The following is a 12,246-nucleotide window of genomic DNA, read 5'->3' on the forward strand; positions in this document are numbered from 1 at the left end:
ACAAAGACGTTTCGGGACCCCTACGGATCCCTTGTTCACAATGGAAACGAAAAACGGATCGGCCGCGTTTATACAAGCGAAGGTCGCTGTAATGAGCATGCGTAAGCTGCAGGCATGGGCCCACGTGTCCGATTAAGTGCGTGCGGAGTTGATTGGATGTGGAATGACTCTAGGAGAAGGCGGGATGATAATGATTTCTCGCTGGATATGATACTGGCTGCGTCCCAGGTGATAATGTGGCCGTTGCTTTTTTGGTGATCTGCCAAGGCGTTTTCCTCGGCGCGCCCCTTGGCAACGTCATTTTTATGCTCCCTGAGCCGTCTCCTGTAATCCCCAGATTCGCCGATGTAGGCTGCGTCGCAATCCTGGCAAGGAATCTTGTACACAACCCCGGGGTATCTGGTGCGTTCAAACTTGTCTTTCACTCGCACGAGTTGCTGTCTGAGCTTGTTAGTAGGCACATGACAGATTTGAATATCGTAATCACTGAAGATTCTTGCCAGTGTTTCGCTCACACCAACCGCGTAGGGAATGACGGCTCGCTTCCGCTCTTTCTTCGGTGCTGTGGGGGGATTTGAACATCGCCGTTGCTGCGAGTTTAGAACTTGCCTTGGGTAGCCATTTCTAGTGAGTTCTTCTTTTATCCTTTTTTCCTCTTTTCTTCGCGCTTGTGGGGATGAGCATAGGCGTTGCGCGCGTGTGAAGAGCGCTGATGCCACGGAGCGCTTGTGTCGAACCGAATGCGCAGAGCCAAAGTTCAGGTATTGGCCTGTATGTGTGGCTTTCCAGTAGACCAACGTCACGAGGCCGTTCGTCGTGTGCTGTACCAAAACAACAAGAAAGGCAATGCGAACAGAACTCTCCTCTTCCATAGTAAACTGGAAGGTTGGCTGGATGGAGTTCAGATGATGTAGTAGTGCAGGCGCGTCTTCCCGTTTCAACACGCAAAAACAGTCGTCCACATAGCGCAAAAATATTTTTGGGCGACGAGGGAAAGAAGCAAGGGCGAGTGCCTCGATGGTCTCCTAGGCAAGGTTGACGCAAGTAACTGAAATTGAAGCGCCCATGGCGGTTCCAAACACCTGCCCGTACAGCTCCTCGTTAAAAACGAAGTAAGTGCTCTGCAGGCAAAATTCCAAAAGGCGGCATAGGTCCACAGCTTCAAGCGGAGTGCGGTTGACGAGGGTCTCGTCGTTTTCAAGGACGCCTTTACAGCACTGGACAGCGAAGTCTATTGGCACGCAGGTGAACATAGATTTGACGTCAAAAGACACCATGATGTCGTCTTCTTGGATGTCGACGTCCTGTAACATACTGACGAAGTGACTAGAGTCCTTCACATACGTCTCTGTTGTTCCAACCAGGGGGCGCAGGATGCTGTGCAAGTACCGAGACAGCTTATGCAGGGGGGACCGGGTAAAGTCTACTATTGGGCGTAGGGGCACGTCCGGCTTCTGTATCTCGGGAACACCGTAGATGGCTGAACCATTATGACATAAGAGTCGGTAATATAAATTCTTCCTTTGCGGTGGAACAAATTTGAAGACGTCCGTCAGCAGTTTGTTCAGCGACTCTTATGTCATAATGGTTCAGCTCCAGCCATCTTCCAGAGTACCAATTTGTTTATAAATGATGCACTCGTCTGCATACAATCGGACAGGTACACTGAGTTCGTTAGGCAAGTCATTGATGAAAATCAAAAACAGGAGCGGGCCCAGGACGCTGCCCTGCGGAACGCCGGAGTCTACTGGACTAATGCTGGATTTATGAGCATGAACTTGAACATACTGTGCTCGACAGGAAAGGTAGGACGTAAACCACGTAGTTATCGTTTCGTTTTTAAATATACATATGATTTTAAGTAACAGTTTAGGGTGCGAGACTTTATCAAACGGTTTTGCGAAATCTAAAAATACTATGTCTGTTTGCATGCGGGAATTAATTGACAAGCAGAGGTCGTGTACAGTTTCAGTGAGTTGTGTGTTTGTGGAAAGTCCCTTGCGAAAGCCATGCTGATTAGCAGATAACAAATTATTACAGTCAAGGTAAGTTAATAAATGTTTGTAGATGATATGTTCAAGTATCTTAGAGCAAGCACAAATGAGGGAAATAGGTCTTTAATTCTCAACGTTCGAAGTAGGACCACTTTTAAGCACAGGCACTATTTTCGCATTTTTCCAAGCAATGGGAACACAACCACTGTCGACAGACGACTGAAAAATTTTAGCTAGAAATTTGGAGGTCCATTCTGCATATCGATATAAAAATTCATTCGGGATTCCATCTGGGCCTGGACTCTTTTTGGTGTCTATATTCAAGAGCAAATTCAGTACCCCTTCCTCACTGATCTCTACATCCGATATAGGAGGACTATCCGCAGGCTGAAAACACGGCGATTCGCCATCATCACGTGTGAAAACCGATGTAAAAAATGAATTAAATCTCTCAGCTAACTCTACGCTCCCTTCATCAATCGCCTGCTGATTTTTACCTGAGCGATTTACATACCTTTAAAACTTGCTAGGTGCCTCGGTTAGAAACCTTGTGAGAGTCTGACTGTAGAATTTGTCTTTACTTTCTTTGATGAGGCGTTTTAATTCTTGGCTCATTAGATGTATGGAGTTTTTCAGTACAGGACTTGGGTGGTCTGAGCATCTTTTACGCTTACGTTTTAGCTGTCTTTTTTTTGTGAATGATATCCCTATTAATCCAAGGATTCCTTCTTCTTATTGTTTTCATGGCTTGAGGAATAAACATATTGATTCCATGCGCTATCATGTTTGCAAAGAACTCCCACAACTAATCGGTTCCAGCTCCGTCTTCATAGAAGCTCATGAATTCATTAAACGAGTTTTCGAGGTAGTCTAATACTCCGACATCGTCAGCAGCAGCAAAATTCAAAACAACTCTTCTACAAGGTTTATGACGGATATCAGGAATCATATTGAGGGACACAAGCACCATATTATGGTCAGACAAACCTTCTTCCACATCACAACTCTGCAAAAACTTGTAAACCGGATGACAAGAAGACAAGATCCAATATCGAAGATGTGGTTGAACATACTCTTGTGCTCTGGTCAACAATCTGGTTCAAATCGTAGCAATATGCGAGTTCAACCAGCTGTTCACTGGTAGCTACATCAACATTGCCAGGAGAAAGAGACAACCAATCAATTTCAGGCAGATTGAAATCACCAAGTAACAAGATATTGTCACCATAGTGAATTTTGGAGTCCAATAATCTTTTCAAGGCAACAAGCACATCAGTAGTTGAGTTTGGAGCTCGGTAGAAAGCCCCCACTAAGACACTGCGAGAATTCAGCCTGATTTTGACCCATGCAGTTTCTAAATCTCCAAACCCTTCCATGACAGAAAAGGCTATGTTGCTTCTTATCATTATCGCAACGCCACCACTTCTCCATTCACGGTCTTTTCTTACTATGGAGTAGCCGGGGGGTGTAACTTCACAGTCTCCGATACCTTTGTTTAGCCAAGTCTCAGTGATTATGATAATATCAGGATCATGTTCAAGACATATACTTTCTATCGCATCTACTTTGTTAATCATGGTTCTGGCGTTCACATTTATAATCTTGAAGCAATCAGGTTCATGATCGTTCAGTCACTCATTGCTAGATTCATCCCGGCATTTAAACCGCTGCTTGGCTTCGTCGTCCCAAGCGTAGAGGGTATTATTAACTTTTAACTTATCAAAAATTAACTTTGCTTTCGCACCGTTCTTTCGTTCATTCGCACATGAGTTCCAGAGATGTTTCCTTATTTCAACAATTCGCTTAGAAAAATCCTCACTTACACTAAACGCAGTGCCCTTCAGGTTGAAACAATTACTCAAGATTCTCATCTTGTCCCATCCCCGCAGGGAGGCGTCTGCAGCATGCAGACGTTGGTGAGTGGCGACACCACGGGGTTAACCCGAGCATCCGCAGGGACATCCCCGCAGGGGGATGATGGTGAACAATGCGTCACCACGGACCCGAGCATCCGCGTTTAGCCGTGCGTGGCATCGCCGTGTCCGGGGAAAAGGGGATCCTGGTGGTTGAGCCGATGCCGAGCGTTTGGACCTTTAAGGCCCCTCGGCGGAGGCAACACACCACTTTGGCCCCAGCTTCCTGTAGACGGCACCTCCGGCCTGACCCAACCGGAGGAAATCGGCAGTCGCCTTTTCCTGTCCTCCTTTCTATCTTTCACTTTCCTATTTCTTTTCTTACAACTTTCCTGTATCCTCCTCTCTTCTTCGTTTTTTCCTCTTTTTCCTGGCGGCGAGGGTTAACCGTGTGTGACCAACTGCCCTGAGTTGAGTCATATTAGGTTATAGTTAAGGTGTACAGCTGGCGTGGGCAGGACTTGCCTTCAAGTTCCTGTTGCGTCCCCTTGTTGGACTCCATGGTGGGTGGCTACCACCATGACCGAAAAAACAAATTTTTTTACGGATTCCCCCTTTCAAAACTAGATCGCTCTCTGAAAAGAGGGCGGAAAGAGGCAGCAGACTTTTTTGCGAAAAAGAAGCCAACTTTCCCAAAGTTTCACGTAATACACAGCAACTGTGAAGAAAAACAAGCACGAATCATATCCCCATTTCTTGTCACCAAATGCTTAACAGATACCTTAGGGCCTGGCTACAAGGTATCCAAAATGTCCAGCGGCGACCTACTCCTCGAACTCCATGAGAGCATCCAATGCTCGAAACTCTCAAACATTGCTTCCATAGGGGACATCTCTGTCTCCGTGACTCCCCACCGATCTCTTAACACAGTTAAAGGCGTTAGCTCAGAGGCTGACTTCATCCATCTAACAGAAACCGAAATGCTTCAAGGACTCTCTGATCAAAATGTAATTGATGTGCACAGGATCAAAATCCGCAAGGACAACAAAGAGATAGACACAAAACACATGGTCCTCACGTTTAACACCAGCAGTTTGCCCGAAACGATCGATGTTGGATACCTGAAAATCACCGTCAGACACTACATACCAAATCCCCGCCGCTGTTTCAACTGTCAGAAGTTTGGCCACGGCTCACAGAGTTGCCGCGGCCGCAAAACCTGCGCGAAATGCGCTTCGAAGGACCACCCTTCTGAGGAATGCGACGCAGCCCTACGCTGCGCGAATTGTGAAGGAGATCACGCTGCATACTCCAGGGCGTGTCCGTCCTGGAAAAAAGCAGAAAGAAATCATCACCATAAAGACTAAAGAAAACATTTCATTCAAAGAAGCGAGGAGGCGTTTTGCGCTTACCAATTCATTCTCCTTCACAGCAAAACCAAACTTCGCTGATGTGGTGCGCGGGGGCGTAGCACCACACAGCGCTCCGGCACCTGCCGCGGCCACTTCCACCGCGCCTGTGGCAGTGCCATCCACGCCCCAGGCCGAGACAGCGAAAGCTGCTCTGCCAACTACAAGCCAGGGAGTGCCGGCCCACAGGTCAGCATCCCGCAGGACTTCCCCCCGTCGGGGGAGGCCTGACACCCACACACCCGCGGCTTCTTCGCGGTCGTCCAGCACCTCTTCAGAGGTGATGGACCAAACTCTCAGCCCGCCTGCTTTACAGCGGCGGAACAGCTCTCTTGAGCGAAAAAAAGGCAGGGCTACCATAACGGCCCCAGAACATAAGTAAACCTCTCGTTGCTCCTGCCCCAAAACATAAACATGGCTTTTCTAGTTCAGTGGAACTGTAGAGGAAAATTGAGAAATTACGATGACATAAAAAACATTTTAGGGTCAATGTCACCCGTAGCCTTATGTCTCCAGGAAACCAATCTAGGTCCACAACATATGAACATCCTGAAGCATTATAAAACTTTTAGACGCGATCGTGAGCAGGCAAATAGACTCTGGAGGCGTCGCGATTATCGTACAAAGCGGCGTTCCTGCTCGAGAAATAAAACTCAAAACAAAACTTGAAGCCGTTGCGGTCAGTGTCGTCAGCCATAAAACAATTTCTCTCTGTTCTGTATATATTCCTCCAAATTCTACATTAACAGTCCACGATTTACAAGAACTTATCAATGAACTTCCAGAACCGTATCTAGTAGTTGGGGACTTTAACGCTCACTCCCCTTTTTGGGGAAGCGAGCACTGTGACTCTAGAGGTCAAATAATCGAAGATTTTATCCTCACAAACAATGTATGTCTTTTAAATACAGGAAAAGCCACCTACTGCTCCCCTGCCTCGGGGAAAATGACCTTTTTTGATTTGTCTTTTAGCTCACCTTCTGTTTTTAATGATTTTAAATGGGATGTCATTGACAACCCATATGGCAGTGACCACCTCCCTATACTAATCACTTTAACATCCCCACCGGAAATAATCCCCACAAGGCCACGGCGCTGGAAGCTTCACCTCGCCGACTGGTCACTTTTTAGAGCAAAGGCAAATTTAGAAAATATACTTTTAGATAATCTCTCCATCGACCAGATAAATGAAAAGTTCACTAATTGTATCATAACTGCCGCACTCACAGCTATTCCACAGTCGTCAGGAGTGGTGCAACAAAATCATAAAATATGGTGGAGAAAAGAGTGCAAGGAAGCAAAAAAACTACAAAACAGAGCTTGGGGTAAATTTCGCCGGTATCCGACACATGAAAATCTCGTTAATTTTAAGAAGGCAAGAGCCAAAGCTCGGTACGTCCGTCGGGGTGCCGAGAAAGCATCATGGCAGAGTTATGTTTCATCCATTAACAGTCAGATGACATCTAAAAAAATGTGGGAGCAGGTTCGCAAATTAAATGGAAACTTTTCACCCTTCACAATTCCTTTTTTAACAACACCCGGCACACAAACAAGCATAGAGGAACAGGCAGACATACTAGGGGAATATTTCGCTGCAGTTTCAAGTTCATCTCATTATACACAGTCTTTCTTAAAATACAAAAAAAACACAGCTGAATAACAGAGGCTCCCAACAAGTGGAGGCACAAATGAAAAATACAATATTCTAATTACCCTCCAAGAAATCAATGAAGTACTATCTGCCGGCAAAAAAACTGCTCCAGGACCCGACGAAATACACTATGAAATGCTTGCGCATCTTTCCGAGCCAGCCGTGGACGCACTTTTAAGATTCTTTAAGACAATATTCATGTCTGGGAAAATACCGGAAGCCTGGAAGAAAGCTATTATTGTACCGCTTCTTAAGCCTAGTAAACCCCCAACTTCTCCTAGCAGTTATAGACCCATAGCCCTGACTAGTTGCCTTGCCAAATCCTTCGAAAGTGTCCTAAATATGAGACTAACCTTTGTTCTTCAATCTGGTGAACTTTTTGATATCCATCAGTGTGGATTTAAAAAGGGATGCTGCACTACAGACCACCTAGTCCGCCTTGAAAACACTGTCAGAGAAGCTTTTATACACAAGCAACACTGTCTTAGCGTCTTTTTTGATTTAGAAAAAGCATATGATACTACCTGGAGGTTCGGGATCCTCCAGGACTTAGCTGAGCTTGGCATCCGTGGCAGAATACTGAACTCAATTAAAGACTTTTTGACTAACCATTCGTCTAGGCTCAACCCTTTCAAGGGATTTTATTCAGGAAAATGGAGTGCCTCAAGGGTGTATTTTAAGCACAACTCTTTTTATTGTAAAAATGAATTCTCTTAACAAAATTATACCAAGGTCCATAACATATTCAGTCTACGTCGACGATCTTCAGATAGCGTGCACATCTTCCAATATATCTACATGTGAAAGACAAGTACAACTTACAATCAACAAACTGGCAACACGGGCAGAAAAGAATGGTTTCCAGTTCTCACCACAGAAAACAGTAGCCTTACTTTTTTCACTCAAACGAGGCTTGCACAGAGATCCCACATTACACCTAAACCAAACCAAACTGCCTTTAAAAAAAGAACAGAAATTTCTAGGCATCACCTTCGATAAAAAGCTTACTTTCCTGCCTCACACAAACACACTAAAGAAGAAAGCGTCGCTATCACTGAACATACTTAGTCCTTTCACGCAAACACTGGGGTTCTGATCGGGTATGCCTTCTACAGATTTATCGCTCTGTAGTACGTTCCGTTTTAGATCATGGCTGCATAGTGTATGGATCAGCAAGGCCGTCGTACTTGAAGCGACTGGACCCTGTGCACAATATGGGTTTGCGTCGTTCAACTGGTGCTTACAGGACTTCACCCATAAAAAGCCTTTACGTAGAAACCAATGAACCACCACTTGCAGACAGACGAACAATGCTCACATGCTCATACATCTTAAAGATCCGTTCCCAGCCTAAACACATCTGTTACCCACTCGTGACAAAGTGTCCATCTCGAACACTATTTACCAACAAACCTCTAGCAATCAGACCACTTCTTCTCCGCTTTGAAGAGAAATGCCAAGAACTAGACATAATGAACATATTACCTAATATTGCCCGCAAACCTGATCCACTCCCGCCTTGGTACTGCCTACCATCTGTGTGCGACTTCACATTAACACAATTTCGGAAAAAAACATACACCACATGAACAGATATTACAAGAATATTTAGCACTCAAGGAAAAATACAGAGAATACGAAGCATTTTATACCGATGGATCAAAATCGGCGCACTACGTGGGAAGTGCTGTAGTTCAGAATAATTGGGAAAAAATAGTACGGCTACCTGAGTGTACATCCATTTTCACCGCCGAGGGTTACGCAGTCTTGGTGGCTGTAGAAAAAATAATAAATGAGAACATTCAGAACAGTATCATTTACACTGATTCTCTGAGCATACTAACCTCACTTCACCATAGAAATGCAGTGACACCACTAATTGGTAATATCATACACAACATAACGAGCGCCACAATACAGGGACAAGACATAAAATTTTGCTGGGTTCCCAGCCACATTGGAATCACTGGCAATGAGAAGGCGGATGAATGTGCTGCGAAAGCTCGCAACAAAGAAATAAAGAAAGTGAACATCCCTACAATGACTGTATGAAGTTGGTACAGTGCAAGCTAAGAAATAAATGGCAGTCGCAATGGAATATTGAACGAAATAATAAGCTCCACTTAGTAAAACCATTTATAGAAGAATGGAAGTCATGCTCCCACCAAGAACGTTTCATCGAAGTTATTTTATGCCGTCTCCGTATTGGACACACACATCTCACACACAACTTCCTACTTACAAAAGAAGACAAACCTGTTTGTGAAAAGTGCGGAGATGAACTAACAGTAAACCACATATTATTCTCATGTACAGAACTTGAATCACTAAGAAAAAAAACATTTTACTACCTTTTACAAAGAACACATTCCTTTTCATCCAGCATTGATATTAGGCAAAGATGCACTTGTCAGTATACCCTGTGTTTTTAGCTTTTTAAGGGAAGCCAGTATTCTTCATCAACTCTAATCTACTCACCCTGTGCTTCGCTACATACAATTATACACCTCAGCCACTTTCTCAATCACGAGAAGGAGGCTGAGGTCTTTATCTGAGTTGTTGGGAGCCTCGAAATCCTTGCCGAGCCAAGGATGTCTGCGGAGGTAACCCAACCTTTAAAAGTTTCTGCTATCAGACATTTTTTAAAATTCTTGTCTTTCTTCAGCTGGTTAGTAAAAATAACTTTTAGGCCTTTTACACCACCGTTTTTATCCACTTTGTTTTCAAACTCTGCTCAAGCATATTTTTTCCATGCCTTGTTCTTGGCGCATGATAGCCTTAGCTGCTTATGCGCCAATAAACCCAACACAACACAACACTCATCTTGTCCCTAAAGTCTGTAAATTTAACAATGATCGGACGGTCACTACCTTCTGTCATCTTTCCAAGTCGGTGAATGCGTTCAATAGAGTCAACCCTTTGTTTAAGTCTCGCTTCAAAAATATCCTCATTCACTTTTTTCAACAGGACCTCTGCGCTCTCTGACTCCTCTTCTTTAACACCTCTTATGATTAGATTATTGCGTCGCGAGCTGTTCTCTAATTCATCAAGTTTTCGGGAAATAGTTGCCATTTCTAAGCGAGATCTTTCAGCAAATGTCTCTAGTTTAGAAAGCCTGTCTCTAGCCTCGTCGAAGTTTATTAGCTTTTGTTCAATAGTAGACAGCCTGGATTGCACGTCAAGCATGCGTGCCTCTGAAGACGTTTGATTTTCCTGAATTTCCTTCACTTTGTTGAGGATTTCAGTTTGAGTTTCCATCACTTGCTTAATCATTTCCGCCGTCTGAGGACCAGGATTTTCCTGCACATCACCTGATAGCTTCAGCGACAGGCCTACCATTGACATACAATCATTCAAGCAAACGATCAATGTGCGTGGACACGGCAACACGATCAGAAAAAGGTAATTGCTACGGAAGGCATATTTTCGTTCACCAACCTGCACAAACAGTGGTACATCAGCCGACATTGTCACGACGATGTTGCCGCGTCCACTGCCGATGGAAGGCCCAGACGTTCCTTTTATAGGCAAGAGCCTGGCTTGAGAGGGGGATGAAGTCACTGTGCTCGATGAAGGTGCGCAGATGGTAGAATCCACGTGAAGCCACCCCAGCATATCGGAGTTCGTAAAGAATACGCCTCCCGCACCGGATGGGCGAAAAGCATCAGTAGATACCAGGCGACGATCGAAGCCCATGTCAGCGTACGATGCATTTCCCAAGACGATGGAAATGAATCCGGCAAGAACCTGCACAAACAGTGGTACATCAGCCGACATTGTCACGACGATGTTGCCGCGTTCACTGCCGATGGAAGGCCCAGACGTTCCTTTTATAGGCAAGAGCCTGGCTTGAGAGGGGGATGACGTCACTGTGCTCGATGAAGGTGCGCAGATGGTAGAATCCACGTGAAGCCACCCCAGCATATCGGAGTTCGTAAAGAATACGCCTCCCGCACCGGATGGGCGAAAATCATCAGAAGATACCAGGCGACGATCGAAGCCCGTGTCAGCGTACGATGCATTTCCCAAGACGATGGAAATGAATCCGGCAAGAACCTGCACAAACAGTGGTACATCAGCCGACATTGTCACGACGATGTTGCCGCGTTCACTGCCGATGGAAGGCCCAGACGTTCCTTTTATAGGCAAGAGCCTGGCTTGAGAGGGGGATGACGTCACTGTGCTCGATGAAGGTGCGCAGATGGTAGAATCCACGTGAAGCCCCCCCAGCATATCGGAGTTTGTAAAGAATACGCCTCCCGCACCGGATGGGCGAAAAGCATCAGTAGATACCAGGCGACGATCGAAGCCTGTGTCAGCGTACGATGCATTTCCCAAGACGATGGAAATGAATCCGGCAAGAACCTGCACAAACAGTGGTACATCAGCCGACATTGTCACGACGATGTTGCCGCGTTCACTGCCGATGGAAGGCCCAGACGTTCCTTTTATAGGCAAGAGCCTGGCTTGAGAGGGGGATGACGTCACTGTGCTCGATGAAGGTGCGCAGATGGTAGAATCCACGTGAAGCCCCCCCAGCATATCGGAGTTTGTAAAGAATACGCCTCCCGCACCGGATGGGCGAAAAGCATCAGTAGATACCAGGCGGCGATCGAAGCCCGTGTCAGCGTACGATGCATTTCCCAAGACGATGGATATGAATCCGGCAAGAACCTGCACAAACAGTGGTACATCAGCCCACATTCTCACGACGATGTTGCCGCGTCCACGATGTGGCTCAAATTACATCAGTTGATTGTTTTTACCGTGCTTTCAGTCTAAGAATGCATTCTATAACTTTTGGTCTATCCAAGAAAAACCCACTTCGGTGACGAGTTATTGGCGATGAGGTTCTAAATAAATAAAAGACAACAAACTACTGAATGGAAGCAGTCATTAAGCTTCCTGCTTTGCTCAAACCGTCTTCTACTACTCTAATATTGTGCACCAGGGACGGAATCCCATTGTCATCTTTTAAGGTACGCCTAATATGATTCTATACAGCCGCAGCGGTGGCTTAATGGGGTGAGCAAGCGCCTCTCAGGGAGGTGATGCGGGGTTCGATCGCCAGAGCCACCGGCTATCAGCTGGTGATAAAATCTGTGTAACCTCTCCCGTGGCATATTCACCACAATCAAAATGCTTCAAAAGCTCTTTCGAAAAAAAGAATTCTTTCCGTTCAAAGCCGGTAAGTATAAGTTAAAAATAAAGAGGCACCGACCAAAAAGGTGTAGTATATATGACAGACTTGACAGATTGACAGATTTGACAATATGACAGATTGGTCGGTGCCTCTTTATTTTTACCATGTATTCACTCGACCAGACGAGATTTCGTCA

The 12,246-nt window shown here is 45.4% G+C and overlaps 1 protein-coding gene and 1 long non-coding RNA gene across 2 annotated transcripts in view; one reads left to right on the forward strand and one right to left on the reverse strand.

Annotated features, from left to right (window-relative positions):
• The window catches only part of LOC149367780 (uncharacterized), a 190,015-nt gene that overhangs the window by 168,455 nt on the left and 9,314 nt on the right, over window positions 1-12,246 (forward strand). The window lies entirely within an intron of this gene.
• LOC149367793 (uncharacterized) lies at window positions 3,626-11,389 on the reverse strand. The gene is made up of 2 exons (XM_089567415.1): window positions 9,717-11,389; window positions 3,626-3,851 (listed from the first exon to the last, which is right to left on the reverse strand). The coding sequence occupies exons 1-2, from the start codon at window positions 11,300-11,302 to the stop codon at window positions 3,626-3,628; spliced, it is 1,812 nt and encodes a 603-aa protein (XP_089423541.1). The 5' UTR covers window positions 11,303-11,389.

Source organism: Amblyomma mixtum, chromosome 1 (genome assembly GCF_055824585.1).
Source record: "Amblyomma mixtum isolate Tamu chromosome 1, ASM5582458v1, whole genome shotgun sequence".
Classification (NCBI taxonomy): Eukaryota; Metazoa; Arthropoda; class Arachnida; order Ixodida; family Ixodidae; genus Amblyomma; species Amblyomma mixtum.

What these genes read in the sequence shown, in the direction of transcription:
- LOC149367793 (XM_089567415.1), bottom strand. Translation starts at nt 11,302, where the DNA reads ATGTCGGCTGATGTACCACTGTTTGTGCAGGTTCTTGCCGGATTCATT. An exon ending in GACAAGATGAGTGTTGTGTT is followed by an intron (nt 3,852 to 9,716) that starts GTGTTGGGTTTA and finishes GAGAATCTTGAG; the next exon opens with TAATTGTTTCAACCTGAAGG.